At 50.1% G+C, this 22339-nt stretch overlaps 2 protein-coding genes across 5 annotated transcripts in view; one reads left to right on the top strand and one right to left on the bottom strand.

Moving 5' to 3' along the window:
• Positions 1 to 2699: 2699 nt before the first annotated feature.
• On the top strand, positions 2700 to 10633 carry TNFRSF13B (TNF receptor superfamily member 13B). Its single transcript, XM_009467814.2, has 5 exons — positions 2700 to 2826; positions 5159 to 5299; positions 6419 to 6535; positions 7171 to 7422; positions 8889 to 10633. The coding sequence occupies exons 1-5, from the start codon at positions 2700 to 2702 to the stop codon at positions 9161 to 9163; spliced, it is 912 nt and encodes a 303-aa protein (XP_009466089.2). The 3' UTR covers positions 9164 to 10633.
• Positions 10634 to 15345: 4712 nt separating this feature from the next.
• The window catches only part of USP22 (ubiquitin specific peptidase 22), a 111949-nt gene continuing 104955 nt past the window's right edge, over positions 15346 to 22339 (bottom strand). For 2 of the 4 annotated variants that reach the window (XM_087731690.1, XM_087731691.1), the window contains 4 exons: positions 21952 to 22043; positions 20414 to 20476; positions 18325 to 18474; positions 15347 to 16470 (listed from right to left, as the gene is read on the bottom strand). In XM_087731690.1, the coding sequence (XP_087587816.1) occupies positions 16428 to 16470; positions 18325 to 18474; positions 20414 to 20476; positions 21952 to 22043 (348 nt within the window). In that variant the 3' untranslated portion in view covers positions 15347 to 16427. Of the gene's footprint in view, positions 16471 to 18324; positions 18475 to 20413; positions 20477 to 21951; positions 22044 to 22339 lie in introns of all 4 variants that reach the window. The other 2 variants (XM_087731689.1, XM_087731688.1) reach the window with 2 other exon arrangements.

The following is a 22339-nucleotide window of genomic DNA, read 5'->3' as shown; positions in this document are numbered from 1 at the left end:
GGCACCTCTGGAGCCATATGCAGATGGGTGCTGAGCGATGCAGAGCCATGCGGGGGGATGCTGTGGGATGCAAAGAAGCCGTGCAGAAGGATGCACCACACTGAGAGGCTGCGCAGGGAACTGCCGATCGATGCTCTCCCACCAGTGGCACACAGCAAAGGAAGGGTTTAACCCAGGAACCCAGAACAGGGTGCTGGTGGCTGCTGCCCAATCCCTGCCTGTGTCCCAGAGCTCAGGGACGACCCCAGGCAGGGCAGGCCGTCACCCACTGCCTTGGGTGCGAGAGGGCAGCTCATGGGGGACCATGTTCAGAAGTGCTTAAGAGCCACGTGCCATCCTCGGAGGCTGTGGGGGGGTGATGCCGCTCAGGGCACAGAGGATCAGGCCGCTGGGGCGCACGGCCAAGGAGATGGGGCTCCGGTCACGGCATCACACTGCCTGATCTCTGCTCAGCGAGGAGGGACAAACCGCCCCCAAGTGCTTCTCACTTCCCTCTTGAGGGCACACCAGGGTGGAAACTGCAAGTCTCCTGCTGCTATTTACAGAGGCAGGTTTCCCCTGCAAAACCCCGAGAGCCGGCGGGCAGGGTTGGGACCGTCGCTCCAGGGCCATGCTCTGCCACGCTCAAGCAGCACAGGCAATGCCAAAATCATTATTTCCTTTGCCATTGGCTTTAGCTCTGCAGGCGAATGGGCCACGGGCTCTGCCATCTGCCCGGGGCACAGCACTAGTGGGACGAGTCTGCATATGGACGGCCACCAGCTACGTGCAGTCAAAGGTGCATTTTCCCCCCAAGCCCTTGCACCATGCAATCCTGCCTCCCAGCCATGCCCCTGCCTTCCTGCTCCCTCCTGGGACCCTCCACAGGTCTTCCCAGCGGGAGACTCAAGCCCAGCAACGATCCCATCCTTTGCATCAGATGCACGTGCAGAGCCACGACACACGGCACAGCATTGGTGCTGCAGTGTCCCTGTGGCCACAGTGTGCCTCCTCTCCCAGTCCTCGCTCCAAGTCCATCGGATGGTAACGGTTCCCTTCCTCCCACAGGAGCTGGGACACGATGAGCCACATGCAGCCGCTGCAGGGCCGAGCAGCCACGAGGTGCTGGGTTTCTCTGCTTTGGGTTTTGTTCCCTGTGAGCAGGTTTGGCCTCCAATGTCCTGCAATGGACAGAGAGTGTTGCACCCTGCAGGCAGCCTTTTGGTCTCTCTCAGCTGCAGATCACCATGGTAAGCACAAAGTAGGAGTTTTTGAACTGAACGGAAAAAACCTTGACGCTGCCCTGCTGATGTTTATAGAAAGTAACAGGTATTGCTTCTTCCTTCCCCCTTCAGCTGCTTCTGCAGAAAGGTCCCGCCGGGCTGAGCTGAGTCACTGTCCTGCCACGTTCCCAGCGCCCCTCGCCCCTTCCCGGCGGCATGGCCACGGCCATGGCACAGCCCTGCCCAGCACCTCTGCGGGAAAGGGGGAGAAACCTCCAGAAATGATAATGTGCTGCCAGTGAAAAAGGGGGAAACGGGTAACTGCACAGTCTGGCTTTGCTTTCACTAGACATTCCCTATGGAGCGTCGTGCCACCGGCCAGATCTACGCGGGACATTTTGCTGGTCAGAGGCAGCAGGGCCGCCGTGGCAGCAACCGCAGCCTGCTCTCTCCTGTGCCGGCTGAGCGAGGGCAGATGCTCTCAGCAGCACTCTGCAGGCTGAATCCCCCCTCTGAGGCAGCCCTGGGGGTGCCGCCTGGCTGCTCCTTCGCGGGTTTGCTGATCAAGCCCATTCCGCTTGCAGGGTGAGGTGAGATCTAAAAATAAATATACAGCTATACTCTTGGAGGCTGCCAGCAGCGCGGAGGTAGCTCTTTCCCTCTGTGAGAATGAAGCTGTGTTATTAATGCTTCGTGCACCTCCACTGCCAGCAGCGAGGGCAGCGCTGGGCCCCAAGCCCAGCCGGGACCTCGGTTGCCGGCGCAGGGCAGCACAGGACAGCGCAGCCCTCCTGCATCCGAGACATGGATGCACTAGGGAAAAGCAGTGTTTAAAGAATCTTACTGGTGCCCACGAGATGCTCTACATGCTGTGAGCAGGAGACATGCCAGCAGTGTGGGCTGACCATCCTGTGGACAGGGAAAGGATGGGTGCACAGAGCAATGCTTGCTCACGGCCGGAGGCAGGGTAAGCCGCAGCTGCTCTGGCAGGCGAGGGTGGCCGGCCCTCAGTGCCGTGCGGCATCAGCGGGATGCTACCTGCGGAGCTCCGCGACCGTGACACAGAGCCCCAGCAAGGGGGCTGTGCTCCTCTCCACCTGCAGCCCCACGCAGTGGCATGCCCTGTGGCTGCATGGCCTCTTTCTCTGACACAGCTGCTCCTTCTCAGCATAGCCCAGGAAAGCAATAACCCATAGGGTCTCCTGCCAGCTCTCCTGGCCCAGGGTAACTGTCTCCTCTACAGAGCAAAAACATCCTTCTCTGCAGAAGGAAACATCCCATCGCAGCCAGGCAATGCAAGGGCAGGTGCCGCAGAGCCCCCATCCCTGCAAGCCCCTCTGCGACATGGCTGCTGGCCCCAGGACACCCCTCCTCACGCCCGCAGGGTGCCTCCCTCCCCGGTCGCCGGCAGCCCAGGGATGCCTGGCAAACCAATGCAATGCGCTGTGCGTGTGGCCGATTTGCATCAAAGGGATAAGGGGAAACCCCAGGAAACACATGGCCCAGGCATTAATCAAATCTATCTCTAATAATAAACCTCCTGAGCAATGCGCGGGCTCAGGGCTGGAGCTTGCAGTGCAATGGCAGGAGCCGAGGGGGACTAGACGCCGCTGGAGAGTCAAATGTGAGTTACCCCACAGAGGGGCTGCGCAGGGAGTTGGGGGTGAGGGGCTTGTCCATGCCAGGGCTTGGGGCCATGGTGATGCTTCCAGTGTGCTGGCAGGGAGCGGAGGGTCTCCCCGGGCTCTTGCTGGAGGAGCAGAGCCACCACAAAGGCCTTCCACCCTGCTGAAGGCAGCCAGTGCCATGGGGCTGGAGATGAAATGGTCGCTTAATGCTTTGGATGAGGGGTCCATAGAGGAGTTCGGCATGCTGGTCCCTGGCGGGTGCAGAGGCAGAGGGGGAGATGCACCCGGCTCTGCTGGAAAATGCATGGCCGCAAAGCTGCACTGAGCCGGGAGCACCACGCGCACCGTGAGGCTCCCCGGGGAGGGGAGCTCCACCATCGGGCAGGTTTTTTCCTAGATGGGGCCAAACACCTGGTTTGAACCTGCCCTTGCAGCAGAGCAGCAGCAGGGAAGGAGCTGCCCAGCCTGCAGCTCCCCCCCCCCCCCCCCCAGCTTAGACACAGCCCTAAATCTGTTTCCCATGCAGTTATCCCATGTGAAACCCCACCATAGCTCAAGGATGGCCAGGCTCACCACCATCCCCAGGGCTCACTGCCATCCGCAGGGCTCGCTGCCATCCGCAGGGCTCGCTGCCATCCGTGGGGGGGTCTTCTTTTTCTTCTCTTTGGGTACAAAATATCTTCAAAGAGCATCTGAGGAGAGCGCCTGCCTGAGCCTCGCTCTGCCCTGGGGAATGTCTTCAGTCAGCTCGACAGAAAGTAATTATTTAATTTTATAGCAATGTTAATTGAGCAACTGGGACTATAAGGCCAGCATCCCTGTGCAGATTGGATTTATCCCTGAGAATGGGAGGGTTTTATTTGTGCTGCCCCAGGTAGGAGCCAGTTCACAGCAGGCAGCGGCGGAAGCCTGTCCTCAGCCCCTCTGCAGGGAAGGTGCTGTGCCAGCAACAGCAGGACAGACGGACATGCAAAGTGCCCGAATGCTGCATGCTCCCAAATACTAGAGAGAGAGAAGGAGAGATCCCCACCAGAGCACAGGGGGTTTTCTATACAAAAATCAGTTTGGCTTTGCAATGGCTGCGGTACAGAGGCTCCAGCCGAGGCAACGCACAGCATTTGGCACGTGGAGGCCAGTGCCGTGCTGCGGCATCAGGGAGTTTTAAACCTTTCTGGTCCCGTCAGCACCGGCAGGAAACAGCTGCAGCTCCCCGGCACGGCTCCGCAGAGGGATGCGGTCACCCGCGAGCCCTCGCGGTCAGCAAACAGCACATTTCCACCGCGGCCGCCCTCGTGCTGGGTTAGCGCTTCCTGCAGTTGCTCGGTCGCGCTGGCCGCAGACCCCGCGTGCGGCACGGTGCATCACGGCACGCCGGCGGGTACTGCTGAGCAGTGGGGGTCAGCAGGGGCACGGCCAGGGACTGAGCCCATCACTTGGGTTGCCTCCAAGGCCAAACCCTGCGGTGGCACAGGTGAGGCTGCAAAGATATGCAGCACCCAAAGATGGGGACACGCACAAATATTTCAGCTGCTAATATGTCAATGCTTATTAGCAAGCTAATTCTTAAAATTTTAAGTCATTGCCTTGATTTTTGTGCTGCTGAGAGCTGCTACCGATGCTTCCCTCCTGTGCCTTTGGCATCACATCCAGCCCACACAGGCACAGGGCGCGCTGTGGCAGAGGAGGATGGGACAAACGGCTCCTCGCGGGGACAAGAGCACGTCCACCTCCAGGTGTCCCAGCTGGCACTGGTTAAACCAGTGCTTAAAGCTCTCCCAGAGAGACGTCCCTCCTGCTGCTGCTTAGGGGAGTTTTACACATCAAAACCGGGTTTCGTTATGATGCCAGAACACCAAAGGGAGATGTCAGAAATTACACACAGGGTGGCACGAACTGCCCCGATGCCACAGAGGAATTCAGAAGTTTCCAGAATTAAAAATTGTTTCAGAAGACGTTGCCAGTGGTCATTCTGGTTGTAACTCCAGTATTTTCAGAAAAGCACGTAAACTCAGGAGCGGTTCCCGCTACTCTTACTCCCTCAGGCAGTTTTGTGCATCCCCACACCCTCGGTGCAGCACAGGGCCACCTATAAGCCAGGGTGGTCTCCCTGCATGTCCCCAGGGACCAGCACGGGCCATGCTCATGTAGGGTTGTAATTTGAAGAGCTTGCTAAGCCTGAAGTAGGTTGTGCTGTATGCTCTTGCCCAAGCCTAGGAGCAGAGAGGGCTGGGGCACAGCCAGGCATCCCCCAGCGAGGGGTCCCAGCCCTAGCAGAGGGACGAGGTGGCTGCAGGGCCACCCCGTACCTACTTGCCTCTCGTTGTGCAGCCATGGATGGGACACACATCAGGTGGGATGCCATGAACAACTGCACCGATCAGCAGTACTGGGACACCCTCGTCTGCCAGTGCATCCCCTGCAGCCTCGTATGCGGCCGGCCCACAGTGAGGAGGTGTGCTGCCCTGTGTGGTGAGTGCCGGGTGGCCGGTTGCGGGCACCACGAGGCCGTGGCCTGCGGGGCTGTTCCTTGGACTGAGCAGGCAGCGATGGGGCAAAGCTGGGAAGGGGAATCAGGCCCTGGGATGAACCATGGGGCAGGCACTGAGCCAGCTCAGCTTAACAGAGCTTCAAGCCAAAAACACTGCGGAACGAGACAGCTTCCCAGCAATGGGCTGGGTCTGGCAACAGCTCAGCACAGACCAGGATCAAGTTGTCCATGTGTCTGTACCTCTCCTTTCTGGGGTCACAGGCAGCCCTTCCCAGAGCTGCAACAACACTACTCATATCCCCCATCGGTGACACCCCACCCTCCAAAGGCAGGGCCAAGAGACACATCAGGTTCAGTTGATGTGGATAATTATAAACTCAAGCTGTACGTTTGCAAGGCTGTACTGTGAGCCCTGTGCTGGGGCAGGCAGCAAGGTGCAGTGATAACAGGTGAGGAGGAGGAAGAGAGACAGACGCACTTTGCACCCAAACCCTGTATACAACCCTGTGCATGGCCCCTTCCCTCCCTGCGAGCTGCGGTCCAGGACTGCTGCACCCTGTCCTAGGGCACAGGGGATCCAGCCCTGTGACAGGGCTGCATGCAGTGACAAGTCACGTCTCCCCATTGAGGATAGGAGATGCCATCCCCGGGGTCTTGAGCCAGTGCTCAGGCAGGTTTTGGTGTGTCCCAAAAAGCTGTGCAAGCCCCAGGGCAGCAGCAGCTCTAAGAGCAGCAACCAGGAGCTCCCTGCTGCAGGTGGGTACGGCTGCACGCATTTGGCTGCGTACCGTCCCCTCCCCGCACAGCTGCCAGCAGATGCCTTTCCCCAGTATTCATCATACGGCCAAACACCACTGCAAATCCCATGGATCTGTCACCCTGCCAGCCCTGGAGAGGTTGTCAACACTTACGGCAGTGTGCAGGTCTCCCCCTGCGCCTGTCGGAGCCGTGAGCTTGTTCAGAGCAGCTGCGGGCTCCTCCTCGCATGAACCCAGGCACCCGGGGTGGTGGGAGGGCAGCGGTCTGGGAGCCTCACGCTCAAATGACAGGGGAGGAGGATGTGCTCAGGACACTGTGTTCGTCTCCCTCCCCTCCTGCAGAGTCCATGGACTGCAACAGGAGAGCTGGCTTCTACTATGACAAGCTCCTGAAAAAATGCATCAACTGCACCACGGTCTGCGGGCAGCACCCGAAGCAATGCGCCCCGTCCTGCGAAAGTAAGGCCGCGCGCGAGGGCAGGCAGAGCCGGGGTGTGGGGCAGGACCCCCCAGGGCTGGGCTGGAAGAGGAGCCAGGTTATGGGATCGAAGCTAGGGAAGGAGCAGCAAACCCCCCTCTCTTCATCCTGGGGGGCTGTGTGCTTGTGTGCCGCCATTTCACTGGGGCCCGGAAAAAGAAAGGCAGGGCGCGTGCCTCTCTCCTGTTTGCTCCATCACACAGTGCGTTTTCCCTTTTATGTGCTGGTGTTTTACAAACCCGTCCTTCGGTGCTACCAGCCAGGGGCAGGGTCGGCAGTCACGTTTCCCACCTTGCTGAGCTGCCTCCAGCCCTCGGGGAGGGGGAGCGGGAGGGGATGGATTCTTTTCTCTGAGATCTGAAATTCCCACCTGGGGGTTGAGACGTGATCACTGGAGAAGGGGGAAGGTGGGAATGGGGGCTGGGAAGGGATCTCCTCTACCTTGCCATGGGAGAGAAATGCAAGCAAACAGAGGAGGTGCACAGCTGCTTTCAAATTCTTTCCAAGCAGAGTGCACAAGTGCCATTAGCAACACCCTTTCCCTATCAAAAAGTCAATAGTGTGAAGCATGTACCTGAGGGGTTTCTAAGCACACCCATCTCTGCCTGGCCCGCAGTGGGTGCCCTGGTGGCCACCCCCCCTCCGCCAGCCGCCCTGGTCACGGCCTCGCCACCCGCAGCTGTGCTGGAGCAAAAGGCGTGCGTGGAGCTGGAGCCATGGCTGGTGGTCTACCTGCTGCTGGGGCTCTGCCTCTGCGCCCTGATCTGCTCCCTGCTCCTGGGCTGGACCCACCTGCGGAGGAAGGGAGAGGTGGTCTCCTGCCAAGCCAGCGCTGGGACCTGCCACCGCAAGGAGGACCCCTCCAAAGGTGAGTGGTGGCTGCACTGGGGCGACTGGGAGAGGATGGGGAGCTCGTGGTGGGCAGGCTCCCAGGTATGGCCGGGAGGGACAGAAAGCAGAGCCAGTTCATAAGAAGGGTAAGGAGAGGAAGCAAACGGCATGCAATATGGCTCAGTCTGAGCCTGGAAGAGGAGCAGGACTGAATCCCCATGCCCAGATTCTCCATTGTCACTCCCTTCTCAGTCGCTCTCTTGCGGAGTCACAGGCACAGCTTCCCAAGCTTCCCACTGCCGGGCAGGGGCCAGGCTGAGGGCTGGAGCTGCACCACCAACCAGCAGCTCTCCAGCCTCTACCCAGAGGCTGAGCCGTGGGGAGGAGGAGTTGCAAAAAGCCAGCCCTCTTCCAAAATGAACCACCTGCCCAAGGAAGACCCAGGGCTTTCGTGGCAATTGCAGCTCTGGATTCCTTCTCTTGGGGCTGTGCTGGGGCTGCTTTGGGGCAAACTGCTGTCTGGCAAGAACCATGGGAGCACAGGCTACTTGCTCCTTGAAGCAGGCTAATGATGCAGTCGGTCTGCTGAGTTATCTTGCAGCATCAAACCCTGCAGTTTTAGCCCTGGAACCAGAGAGGCTTCACAAGTCTTTGCTTGACAGGAAAAGGATAACATGCAGTAAGTCAACATAGAAAAGATGTTTTTATTCTCCCTCCTCCTCTGCCTTTAAAAATAAAAAGGTCTGTCTACCTATTTATGTATACGCATACATGTTTACATACGTGCACTTCAAAGCCAGTCATGCTGGATTTCAAAAATCACAGAGAAAAAGCCCGTGAGCCGGTGTGGCCTGGAGTCACTCTCCAGCAGAACTGCAATTCAAGCCATTCCTATCTGCTTCGGTTGAAGGACACGCTGGTATTGAACATTCACTTTTAAGGGAGGCCGCCAGGTTCAAAGAGGTTTACTGTATGCTTTTTAATACCCCTAGTCTAACCTTGCTTATCAGATCTCAGATGACGGAGCAGAGCCCTTTGACAGCTTACGTCCAGCCCACAGAGCATCGCAGGTCCCTTGAAGCAGCCGTGGGCAGCCAGCCTGCCACGCTGCACTCGCTGGAGCTCTGGCACCTTGCACAGTGCTGCACCATTGCATCTGCATGTGCTACAAAAGCAGCATTTAATGAAAAGACAATTTACATGTAATGATGTTATGAATATTACAGTTGCTTTAGTGCTAAACCTCCAGCCTTCCTGTTCAAGGCACTTTCCAATTTCCCCCTCCGATCTCCCCTCCCAGCGTGGCAGGACTAAGGGTGAGCATGCAGGGGATGCGTTACATACAACGCAGCGCGGTGGGCTTTATCAAAGCAGTGGGAGGTAGATGTCCTCTCCAGTTCCAGGACTGGCTCTTTATAGGCTCCAGCGCAGCAATGCAAAGCATTTCTTTGGTAAAAGGTGCTCCTAAAACCCCTTACGCTAACACACATAGTTTATTTGCAGATCGTCTGGTGGAAGCGGGCAGCGTTGGTGATGGATCCACTGGCAGCAGGGTCCCAGAGCCGGTGGAAACCTGCGGCTTCTGCTTCCCTGGACACGGCTCTGCTGTACAAGAGACCAAATCATGCCACAGCACCTCCTGTCATATAGGGGAAAGAGCTGCTCTCTCTCACACCGGGATATGCAGCACAGGAAGCGCTGGGACCATTCCCAGCCCTGACGATGGCCACTTCAAAATCATATGTTCTCCTTCACAAGAGAAGACGCTCATGGCGTGACCGTAGTGAATGTTCCTGCACAGGATCAGAAAGGAGGGATGCTCCCTCTGCCCCCAAAACACAGCTGCTTCACCCTCCGTTTCCAGTGACTGTAACAGCTTCTACCAGGACCAGCGGACCTGGCACAGTCTTTGCCCAAGGGCTGTAGGCTGCAGACAGTGCTGTTTTCTTCCACTCAGGAAATGAAATTCTCATTATTCTTGTGCACTCCCGGTGACAGAAGTCACTTCCCATTTAGCAGTGTCTTCATCCTCCGACCTGACCTCCGCAGACCCCTCTGTGCGTCCCAGTCATTGGGAGTGACATCTCACTGGGGCTTTTCATCCTGGTTCCACCGTCAGCATCACTTTGTCTCTGCAAAGGGTGTCGATGCAGAGCCAGGATCGGACTGTGGCATCCACCAGTCCCCACGGAGAGCACACCTTTCCCTGCTTGAAAACTCTACCGTGTACCAGAAGCAGTTCACAAGCAGAGCTGTAAGCATCTCAAACGTGGACTCAGACCCAAGAAGTTGCTCATGGAAGTTATAACGCCCACTGAATGCCACCGCCATGCCCTCAACAGTGGTGTGTTTTCTGACTTTAACAAAAGTTTCTTTACAGGACAGAATAGTTGGTAAGACACAACATGGAAAGCTCCACTGCCAGCTTTCAACACTGCTTGGGAGGGGAGGACAGGTCACGGGTGACGGCGAGGCTTTGCCTTGCGACAGGACACGATGCTGCACGGGAGGAGCTGGGACAGGCACCAAAATCCCCGATGCAATTGAATTTAAATGTGAAAACTCATCCAAGTCTGACAACTTTCTAAAAGACTAGATTTATGTATGTCGGGTAAATAGCTGGTAAAAGTGATGAACCAGCTAGAGATATAGCTGCTTCGAGGGAAGATTTTTATCTGACCTGGCTTTGAAAGCTACTGTGGAAAAATGTGGATTTTGACGCGTAACTTGAAGTTCTCATTTTCACTGAAGGAGAGTGTAGGAATTTTTTGCTTGGTGAGGAATCGCTCCTGGTAGGAGCTCATCCCCTCCACTTTCTCAAACTAGAGCTTCAAACTTGGAAGAATAAATATGAGCCGATATATGCACAAATTGGTGCTGGAAAGTAAACAGCTGGAGAAAGCATGAGCAGATAGTTACAACAGACTCTGTCCCCTCCATATTATGTATTTCTTTAAATGTCAACGTTTTCTTATCACTAAAGAAGGCACCCCCTAGGGGGTGACCATGACAAAGCCAGTGCCATGAGTGATGTCCGGTCACAAAGCAGAAAGGTGTTAGGACCACATGAAACCCATTAGAACTAGAAAGTGCAAGTCCAACAGCTGGTACGTTGGGCAAAGTTTTGCTGTCTTGAATTGCTCCAGGAACCAACCTGACGGTTCTCCATATCGTTATCCTTGCGTATTGCCTTTCATCTCCTCCCTCTGTTTAGCAAAGTCCTTATCCCGCAGTAGCACAAGGGATGAGTTTTGTATTGCGCTGCATTTGTGTCTGAGGGGAGAAAATAAGCCTTTTCAAAACTGAAATCTCGTTTTACTCAGATGGGTCTCCCAAACACAACACATGAGCCCTGAAGGCCACCACCCCACGGTGCGATGGGGAGAGCAAGGGCTTACCCACGTGCGCTAAGAATGAAACACAGACCCCAGCCATGAGCAAGCCGCTGGCAGGGTACAGTGACAGCAGTAACCTCCGCTGGCTGGGCCCCCCGGACCTCCACCTGCTGTGCCTCTCGCACTTGTCACCTCCCACAGTCCATAGGCCTCTCACCCTCCAGACTCCCTCTACCTCCCACTCTCTCAACCTGAAGACCCTCTTGGCCTCCCGCTCCCTCCTGGCATCTCCTTTCACATAGCCATCGCCCCTGGGGCCTCCAACTCCATAGCATGGTCTTCCATGGCTTTAACTCCTGTTGTTTCCCTCCTGTGGAACCTACTCCAATGGCCTCTGGTCTCATGGCGTCAGTTCCCATGGCCTCAGCCTCCAACACCATGGCCCCAAATACCATGACATCATTAGCATCCCAATTCCTCTAAACCTCCAAAAGTCTTTTGGCCCCAGAAGCCACCTTGGCCTACACGTACGCTCAGCCTCAGCTCTTCCTCGGCCTCCCATCCCCTTCTGGCCTCCACCCTTGCAAAGCCTCAACTCTTCCTCAGCCTCCCACTCCCCTTTTTGGCCTCCCACCCCTGCTCAGCCTCAACTTCTCTTCAGCCTACATCTTTGCATGGACTAATCTCCACATCAGCTTCCCCCAGTCTCTCAGTTTCTATTCCAGCTCAGCCTTACTCTTTCTTGCCCTCCTGCCATCTTCTGGCATCTGCTCTTGCTCTGCCTTTTGTCTCCTACACCCTTTAGTCTTCCCAAAAGTCTCCACTTGCATTCTTGCTCAGCCTCCGCTCCTGCTCATCCTCATACTCCTCTTCCACCTCCCTCAGCCTTTTCTGTTCTCCATCAGGCTCCTGTTCGTGCTCACCCTCCCAAAGCCTCTTGGCCTCTCCTCACTCTTCACTGCTCAGTGTCCCGCTCCCTCTATGGCCTCCTACAGCATTATGTCGTCCACTCTCCCTGGGCCTCCCACTCCTTCCTGGCCTCCCCACCAGCTTGACCTCCCAACTCCGGGCCTCCCCAGCACTGAAAGCGCTGCCCCTCTTCCTCTTCTTGGTTTCCCCTCCCCGCAGCCTCCCCCTCTCAGCCTCTGCAGGGCGAAGGGGCTTTGCACTTGCCCTGGGGCAGCGCCAGCACGTCCCCCCGGCAGCAGGGCTGGGAAAGCCCCCAGCCCCATTCTGCCCAAGTGCTTCCCAGCGAGGACGGAGGCTCCAGGAGAAGGAAAACCCTCATAAGCAGATGCAGCACCTCATCACGCCGCCCCTCCCCAGCACGGAGCTCCCACAGGCAGCGCTGGGGACGCGCAGCTTCAGCCCGGCTCTGGTGCCCTGCTGACATTCAAGCATCACCTTCAGGGACAGGCGCTCGTCACCTGTGGGGAACCCCCAGCCACGCTACTTGTGCAAGGAGATTCAGAACCTTATTTAAAAATAGGATAAGTAACTGAACATGTGCCACCAATTTTGCAATTAGGGCATCTCTTGAGGATCAAGAGGCATCAATTATTCAACGGAGAAGGCTTTTAGGAAAGCCTTTATGCCAGCTAGCACAAGAGCCCACCCTGCATGGAGCTGGCAAGCGGCAGCTCTGGCTCCAGCTGGCCCAGGAGGCCACTTGCCTTCTCACACCGAGGCAGAGCCTGTGTTGGGCTGGGGTTGTCCCTCCCGTCACCACGCTGCCCGCAGAGCGGTGCTGCCCACGCTGCTGCTTAGTGCTTCTCTGGTTTCTCCAGCACTTGCTGCAGCAGACTGAGGAAGCAGCAGTTTGTGTCCCAGAAACTGGGGAAAACACTCATCAGAAGCCAAGTCCTTCCCTCCAGCCCCAATACACAAGAGGGGAGCATTCCTCACTCTCACAGACGTGCCCTCCCTTTTTATATGTTACCAGCATATAAAAGAAAAGGTAGCATGGAGCAACTTGAACAAATTAGCAGTGAGAATAATATACAGGCTCCCAGATACAACCCTTTGATGCTGGAAAACAAAGAGGAATCAATGGATTTGGTATCACATTTGCAGCCACTGGCCAACAGCTCTGATGGAGCACACCTGGAGATATCACTTTGAATATTAGAGGGATATCACAAGTACGGGACACAAGCAGTTACAGCTGGGATGAGTTAAACTACATGGAATTAAGGCCATTGATTTTGAGCAAGAGCATCCACCTGGGGGTTTAATAAATTCTCACATTTCTGCTTTTGCTCAGATTTTCATTAGGCACACAGCATCAAGTAAAGCTTTATCTCCAGTCAAGTGGCTGAGGGACAAGAAAATAGTATACTGAAAGCCACTTTCTGGCTATTTTTGTGCCTCACGTAGAGCTGTGTTCCTTGCTGGCAGATAACAGAATATACACTCCAAGGTGAGCCTGCATCACTGCACCAGTCTTTGTTTTCAGTCATTTCTGCAGATGCTTCCTCACAACAGACCAAGCTGTGTCGATATAAAACTGTACCTCAAAAGAAACAAGTCAACCCCAAACTGCTCCCCGAAATGAAGTTCAGCAGCTGAAGCAGCGCAGTCATCGCTCACGGAGGCGGCAGCCTTTCGCTGCTGTCTGCCAGCACATTAGGGAGGCAGAACCTCATCAGCCATTCGTTAGCGTCTTGCTGCACAGCAAGGCGCTTTGTGGTCGGCGTTTTCCTAAAGGTGACGTTAAGAGAGCTCTGCACAGAGAAACCTCTCGGTTCTGCGGGGAATAAACCCACTGTACGAGCCACATGGCTGCTTCTGAAGAGGTGAAGAGTAAGAGAAGGCTGTGTTTGAGAAAAAGCATCATGAGGGGTAGTGCTGCTCGTATGAGACAGCAGCTGTTCTTCCATTTTTATAGGAAGAGGGAAAATGCTCTCTCCTCCTCTAGCAACCTGCACCGATTTACTGTTACTGGAAACAGAAACATGCCTGGTACGATTCAGGGAGAGACACAGGGGTGGGATGGCAGGGGGAAGAAAAGAATAAGAGCTTTTAATACACCAGGAATTCTGCTTTTGAAAGCAAAAACACAGCACTGAAATCCACCTCGCTCTCCATCTCCCACCGAACACCATCTGCGCCGGTGCGGTTACACAGAGCACAGCCCTCTTCACCAGCCTTACAGGGGTGGGGAAAAAAATTAAGGCTGATTTATACGGCTGGCATTATCCCTAAACAATTTGTTTCTAAAGGATTAAAGAAACAAGACTGCATTAGCTCCAGTGGCCAAGCGCGTGCTAGCAGAAAACAGAATTCATTTGTTCAGGCTCCAGCATCAAAAAAAGCAGCCAAAGGCTGAGACCTCGGCATCACAAAGCGAAGGCATCCCCGCACCACGAAACCCGCCCGCCGCACGGTGGCACTCCTCCTCCAGCAACAGGACGAGGTGGGGACACCAACTGCAGCAGCCCTGGGAATAATGAAAGGCTGATTCTTGTCTTCCTCTGCAAGCTTGCTGCATTATTAAAAGGTAGCAGAAAGCGTTGTCAAGCATCTGCACGATACCGTGCCCGATTCGGGGAGGGAGGGGCCCCCTTTCCTGCGGGTGCGCCATTCATCTGCATTTCTCCAGCCATTTTTCATTTGCGGCAAGAACGCTCAGGTTAAATCTTGCAGCATCCAATTACAATTGAAAATTATTTCAAGCATGATGATAGGGAAAGACAGGTTACAAAACCAGAGTATGCTATCACTTCTGCAGTAATCAGGCTGCCTAGGTAACTCCCACACCGTTTCGTACGTTTTCTATGGCTGATTTGGTATTCAGAGTGCTTCAATTAGTTGTCCCTTCTTCCTTCCCTGTTGCAAGCTGTTGCAGAAATCTCTTGATGTACAAAACTGCCTTGTACTCTTCCAGCTTGTGTACAAATCAAACGCAATTCCACTGCCCTTTTGTTCAGCTGCTCTTCTAAAAATGTTCATTTAAAAGACAAACAAACCCACTTCCCTTATTTTCCTCCTATTTCTTCTGTTAATCAGATCGCTTTCCACCTCTGTCTCAGGCAGGTTAGACACCTGTAACTCATTTCTAGAGCACAGAATCTATAAGGTGAGACTCATCCATGGTTTTAACCACACTGGTAAAGTCAAAGAACAGCTGTCTGGATACATAGGCAGAGCTTAATGACCTTTTTGGTGTGGCTCTTACACCATTTTATACAGCGCCCAACTCTTACACACAGCTCCCTAGGGGCTCCGTAAGGAAGGGAGAACAAAGCTATTTTTGCTCGTTTAAGCTCTGTGTTCTGAATGGTTTCTCTCACAGGCTGCAATTCAATCCACAGCCCAGCCTCCTGAGAGCAAGATACAGCACACCAGTGGTTACTGCTGGTATCTCGACAAGCCAACGAGCTGCTTTTAAAAGACAGCGGTGGAGGGGGAGAAAAGGAGCAAAACTGCGTTTGCGACAAAGCAAGACTAAGCCGGTGCACGAAGTGCTGCAAGCTAATGACGCCGACACGAGGGCTGTGATTCTGCAAGGAGGAGAAGAGTACGTGAGGAGTTAATACATGTGGGAGGATCCAAGGAACCAAAACCAGCCTAGCACGTACCAGGAAAATGTGTTGTTTACTTAAAAACGGAGTGCACTGCAGAAGTGCTCAATAGCAGCAGATCTATCGCTCAATGCTGCCCCCAGCAGCACCCGTTTCTAACAGATGGTACATTTTTCAATACCGAGGTTCTTTCACATGTCATATATATGCCTTTGGAAGGCAGCAGGGGAAAAAACAAACCAAAACCAGCAACAACAAAACAAGCAATTTTGAGAAAGTCAAACTTATTCACAAGATTTAAAAAAAGAACCAAGACCACTCTTACAGTATAAACACGCCAATTCATTCATTTTTACTGATGGTTGCATTTATGAATTTCATTCTCGTGAAAAAGGGAATAAAAGAAAAAAATTAAGAAAATAGCTATTTATAGAAAACAAAACAAAAAAGGGCTCAAACAGAACATAATCTGTGCTGATGCTTTTGATGAGCAGTCCGATGGCATTAAACATTACCTGTGCAAGCAGGCATGCTTGAAAACCTGTCTTAGTACTGTAGCTTCAGTTCCACAATCCAGGATTTCTTTTATGGTTGTTGAAAAAAAAGAGCCTAATAGTTTCATACTGTATTTATTTAATAACTAAAATTCACAAATAAAAAGATACTTGCAAAGTCCTTTAGTTGTGTCATCCCCTCCTCCTCCACTCTACTGCTTTCAGACCCATATGCATAAAAAATGGGCTTGGATTTTTAATTTTAACTGTTATATGATTGGTCGTTGGAGCTGAAGCACCAAATGGAGAAGATACTTTATGGAGATGAGGGTATAACCCCTTGCCTTCCCACACACATTTTGGAGGAACATAGGAGATGTACCAGTGCCCGGACTCCTCTGCTCCCATTTCCCCCACCCAGAGCATTCCTTTCATTTTATATTTCCTCTGTTAAGTGACTGACTGTAGCCTCTTTTTTTCCCCCTTTCTATCCTTGCGGGACTGCATACACGATGGACATTGTTCATTTCTTACTCCGCCAGGATTTGATTCAGTGTCAAGTAGGTCCTGTTACAGCTCAGTGCTAGTTATTTTTTAATGGGTCTTTTCATTTCAGGTAGGTTTGTGTGTCGATTCAGAAGGCTTGCTTATTTTCTTCCTTGTTTATGTCTGACAAGCTGCTGGATAAGGCTATTCATACTCCAGGAACTGTTTGTGATAGAACAGCAAATATCTGCAAGAAAGCAGAGGTACAGTTTCAGCTTTCTGCTACGCGTCAGAGCAGGTTAGTATTTCTATTGATGCGATGATAAAAAATGAGGACTATTAATTTTGTTTTTCTTTTCAATTTGAAGCGATTCCAGGGGCATGCCAGTTCCCTACAGTAACCATGAACGAGAAGGAGGGAAGCCAGCTAAAATAATTTTACCAGCAACTCAGGAAACTGAACAGTTGTACATCAAACAGTCAAACCCGCTTGTTGTACAATCTATTTAGAACCTGAAAGCTCCAGAAGACTGGACCATGTTGGTGCCTAGACCGGCAGCACCCATTTAACACTATCATGACACAAAATACAACTGAGGTGCTTTAAGATGCAACTGTTGCTTTAGAGTCACATTACCAAAGCATCAGACACTCAGGATTATTGCAAACTGTCTGCCCTTTACTGTTATAGAAGCAAAATGAAGAACCAGGCATGGGGGTGAAAACTCACGTGTCCCAATCAAATCCAACTCAAATATCTAATGTCTCAATCTGTACTCAAATCTAGTGTTTTAACAGGATGAAATTCTTCCTGTCCTTAATTACTTTATGCATACTGCTACATAACGGAGCCCAGCCCTCAAGCAGTTACCCGTCAGAGGGAACTGGACTCATCTCTACGTACTCTTTACATGCCACACACTGACAGGGTCACTGCACGACTCTCAAAATGCTTCAAAGCACTTCTGAGACTTTCCAATTATTATCATTCCATCTCACGCCCTGTGGAACTTCCCATATACAATGCAGATCTACTTAGTGTCAGCCTTTATCTGAACCAGGGAAAATGGATCTGAGCTCAAACCAGCCTTTAATGAGACGGATGGGCAGCAGTTGCATCGCATATCCTCTCTTCCTTGCCTATGGCTGTTTCTTCTGCAGACATACCCTATCTGAGGACCAGAGCTAGCCACTTGTTATTGAAGAAAAACAAACTCATTTTTTTGCTGACCTCAAAGCAGAAGTTACCTTGTCAAATCATTTAACGCTAAAATTCAGATACTATAGGATAGATTCCTGGTTGAAGTTCAAAAAACAAAAAAAATGGGAAAATCTGTTAAAAAAAATTACAAACTGAACATCTGTGCCTGCAGTAACCCATGGAAATGTCAGGAATAATTCAAACAAGAACAATAAAGGCTTATCTTTCCAGTATCAAGTCCATAGTTGAAAATGCAAAATGAAGACTTCAGATTTTAAGTTACCTTATTCTTGAAACATATACCAGTCCCCAATGCTTCCCTCAAATGAGGAACACGAAGATGCTTCCCTTGCAAACTACTGCTCTGCACTCCCAATACTTGTCTAATGCAAATATCTGAACCCATAAAGTCAATCTGAAATCAACTTAAAGCCATGAGCTAAAAACCAGCTCATGTTCTATACCTGCCTCCCATATAGCCTTGCCACTCTGGTTCACAGTATTTTCTTAATGGCTTTTCTTCAAATCTTTTACACTCATAGTAATCCAAAGGTTCTGCAGACAAAGATTGGATTGTGTCATGAAGATAAATACTGCTCCTACACTGGACGATCATATCACTTTGGTTTTCAGAGTCACTTCCATTAGCAAGCAAGAGTTTGGGCATGAGCACTGCAGAGTCAGCTGATGTCCCTCGTCCTTCCCCTCTTCGTCCTTCAAGAAGCCAGGATTATAAAGCAACATTCTGAAGCACTGACACATACACAGAGAGAGACATTAGATATTCAAAGACAGAAATTAAGTCTCCTCTACGATGAAAGGGTGTTTTAACTGAAAGTAAGGAAAGCCCAACAAAGGTCAAAGTTTCCCTTCCTTTCCCCTTTCCGGATCGCAACTTACCCTTCACTGTCTAGCACATCCTTAATGCTAGCCTTGGTGATAATGGCATCATCACACTTGAACCACTGGTCCTTGTGCTGCCGGATGAAGCTGGTATAGTGCCCACTCTCCAAGGTTCCCTGGTGATTAACTACTGCAAACAAGGAATACCTGGTACAGAAAAGAGGTAGTGAATAAGTGGATCAAAAGGGAAAAAACAACTGACATTTTAGACAGGCAGAAGCTTGTGTTCATAAACATGTATAGAAATAGTAAAAGATCTGATCCATCACTAAAACACCAGCTCTTAATATTAACTGGGAAGAGGGCATCCTTGCCCAGGGAAAAGAACCACATTTTTCTTTTTCTATCTTGCTATTACTGCAACACTCCAGTCTGATGTCAGCTTTACCAATACTGGCTTCCAAATATTTTTCTTCTGAAATAGATCAATATTGATGCCTTCCTGAAGAGGACCACTGATTATCTAGTCTGAACTTCTGTTTCCCTGAATTAGTTACTCTAGTGAACCAGAAAAATGCATGTGAGGGATGGGAATGGGGAAGGAGGTAATCTTAAATATAGCTAATCTTAAATATTTCTAGTGATAAATTGCTGTACTGATTAATTGTCCTTAATCTGGAAAGCCTGTACCTATTCTGAAATACTGAATATATGCAGCCTCAGCTTCCACATGCTGCTGTGCATTTGCCTGCTAGCCTGAAAACTAGCAGACACATCTCTGTTCCAAAGAAAGATACTGATAGACTGATCGAGTTGCTCTTATCTTTTTTCCCCCTTCTTTTCCTAAAAAGGAGAAGACTGAAGCCCTTGGCTCTTTTGTTCTAAGGTAAGATTTTGTTTCCAGTCTTAAATGCACTTGCGGCTCTTTTTCAAATGTTCTCCACTCTTTTTAACTCTTCTTAAAATGCTATCCTGAAACTGGGATACAAACACAGCTGCACAATGGTAAAACAATCTCTCTAATCTCACTTGATATCACCCTACTTATGTTCAAAATTCACATAGCTCTTTTGACACAGTGGTGCCACAACAAGGCACCTATTCAGCTGACAGTCTACAGAGCCACCGATTTGTAAAGTCACCCTCTTCCTAGTAGAGTCCTTTAATCCAACTGGGATGGACACCACTCTCTAGTTCTAGATGGAGGATTCTAATATTGCCCCAGCTGTTCACTGGCATCCAGCTTACTGAGCCTCTGCTCTCATTATCTAATCCTCCTCATTGTCAACAACTTCTCCAGCTCAAGTCATGTGCAAGCCTCAAAAGTGATCAGTTGTGCCTTCTTTCAAATCTTTGCTAACACTATTAAACACCATACATCTAATGAATCAATTGCTATAGGACAACACGTAACACCTGCCTGGTATCTGCTTGTAGGACAACTCCACTAAGACCTAGTTAGCTAGTTTTTAAATCTATCTATTATGTGATTCCAGTTTCTTAATGAATCTTTTAGTGCCAAATGAAGTGCCTTGAAGAATTTAAATACACAACATGAGCACATGACTGTAGCAATCAAACTTGTAACCTTATTAAAAAAAAAAAAAAAAAAGAAAAGATAAGGTTTGTGTGACCATCTTTATTCCCATAAGGCTATGGGTATTGGTTTCAATTACACTCCCTTTACATTCTTGAGCAAGTCCCATATCAGCCTGTCATTTATTCTGACTGGAATCAATACCTGACCAACAGACCCCAGAATTACTGGGGTCATCTACTTGGGACTCTAAGTGTCAGTGTTCTATAAACTTTCTTTTGGTCCTCTGGAACCCCCTTTGCTATAGCAATAGAAATAGGATTATTTAAAGGAAACACCCATCCCTTTTAATACTGCAACCATAGCTTTTAGTTTTGCTCATAGATCAACTGCTGGGGTTATCACCTTCAGATCTGAAAGTCAGCTGCCACAAAACCATGAAAGGGTAGGCAATAGTAGTGAATGAAGCTTTATTCTGCAACAGTTCAGACTTACTGTGCTGTCAAATATGGTAATGCACTTCGCACTGCAGGATATACAGCAGACTGTATATCTCCTTCTAGAAGCCAACTACCTTTCACAATAGGAGTCACGGAATGTACCACTTACTTATTATCATTGTTTAGACTATCCGTCGGCTGCTGGTATTGCCCGTTCATTCTGCTCTCTTTACTGCAACACACACACACACAAAAATCCAGTCACTTAAAGCAGTGGCTTCCCAAACCGAGGAAACAGGTTTTACATGACACAGCCTGTTTGCCAAATCCAGGTCCTTATTCAAAGGCACAATGCTGCTTAGCAGCAGAGAAGGGCTGCTGATTAGGATGCTAAAGATGCTTTATTTGTTCTCACAGCAATGCTACATAAGAAACACCATTTCTCCTCCCGGTCCAGGCTTCAGTGCTGCAAATACAGATCTGTTTATGTCAAATGTCCTATCCAGAAAGCTTAAAAACAGGTTAAGAAAAGATTTGTATTTTAAACCTGGGAAAATATCTAATTACATCAATCCTTTATCCTGTGATGGGTCAATCATCCTGGCTCTGACTTGTAAATTCATTTTGTGTTTTGACAGCAGCAATAGGATTATGCTGTTGATTTCATAGCCGATGAAATTCAGATTACTGAGTTATGCCTGCTGATTATCCCATCTATATTCCATTATGCTTGGTACCTTTCATCAGCAGAGCCTGTTCTACCCAGGGAGAATCTACCACAGAGCAACAGGGAAGTCTCAAAATCTCCAGAATATACTGGAATAAACCATATATTCTTAATATAACACTATTTAACGGAGCTTCAGGGCTCTCCTTTCTTTCCTGGCAAAAGCATCTACTTTTCTCCAGGGGGCAGGGGAGGTGGGGCTTGAAATTACTAGTAAAATTTTAGCATCAAATAGAGCCCCTGTGTTAAGAGATGCCATGTTTTGGGGCTTTCTACATTGCTTCAGGTGTAAATTAAATCTGAATATCCTCTTGTATATTTGAATGGAATACCTGATAAATACCCGTTAACTGAGCTGATTAAATTCTTTTCATAAAGGTATATTTATATAAATATGTCACGTCTTTCACAAACCTGGGAGTTGGGAGAAGTCTTACTGTTTCTGTTTAAGTATCAATTAGAAATACCTATTTTAATATGGACTATGTTTTTTCTTCTTGCAGCATTCTCTAAACAGAAGTTGAAGGTACAAACCAAAAAACCCCACATTTGCCTGTATGCCGGAATAAAGAGGAAGGATTTTTATAACTTCAGAAATACTAGGTTAGGCATTAGGTTATGTCTAGTCTGCCTGATTACACAAGATGACTGGTGGGTGGGCACTCAGGTGATGGGACCGAAGCAGAGATCTGAAGGCACAATGGCTGTGAGTCTATAAAAATTTAACATGCAACTAGAAATGTAACACATATTAATAAAAAAAAAATTATCGTTTCAATATAAAGCCTTTTCTGGCACACAAAAATAGAAATTAGTTTAGAAAAGATGCACATTTCAAGGAGAAGCTTACAGCAGAAGTATCATTATACATACTGTTCTATAACCTTGATTCAAGGATGTTCCATGTTTCATGATGCACATGTATGAACTGGTAAACAGTTCTGTCCAGGTCTTTGGGGGATTTTGAACTTGGTACACACCTGGAAGCCATGAATGGTGTCATGTCCAGCTCCAGCGGAAATGAGACATACGTAGTGATCTTTCGCCTCAGTTTGGCTGAGTGTTCAAACCGCTGGAGACAAAGTGGAAGAATTTTTTTTTTTCTTTAGAGAAAGGCTAAGTTTATCTTTTATAAATGTCCTAAGCTTAGGAACAATAACATGAAAGCATATTAGCAGTCAGTATCCAGGGACATCCCCATATTTTTTTCTACCAACGATCTGGGCTGGAAACCCCCGCGTAAATGCTAACACATTTCTACCAGGAAAATAAACCACAATTTCCGGGGAAAAAACACAGTATTAAATTAGATTGTTTACCTTCATATCTATACATACAAACTGATTCCCAACTGATGTTAAGAAAAAA

This window comes from Nipponia nippon, unplaced genomic scaffold, assembly GCF_047370975.1.
Source record: "Nipponia nippon isolate SJK-2023a ecotype South Korea unplaced genomic scaffold, ASM4737097v1 scaffold_5, whole genome shotgun sequence".
Lineage (NCBI taxonomy): Eukaryota > Metazoa > Chordata > Aves > Pelecaniformes > Threskiornithidae > Nipponia > Nipponia nippon.
Note: the sequence above shows the minus strand (reverse complement) of the source record. Positions and strands in the feature narration are given on the sequence as shown.

Coding starts and splice junctions, on each gene's coding strand:
- TNFRSF13B (XM_009467814.2), top strand. CDS start 2,700: ATGGCCCAGGCATTAATCAAATCTATCTCTAATAATAAACCTCCTGAG. Junction 5,300..6,418: donor GAGGTGTGCTGCCCTGTGTG/GTGAGTGCCGGG, acceptor CCCCTCCTGCAG/AGTCCATGGACTGCAACAGG. Junction 7,423..8,888: donor CAAGGAGGACCCCTCCAAAG/GTGAGTGGTGGC, acceptor GTTTATTTGCAG/ATCGTCTGGTGGAAGCGGGC.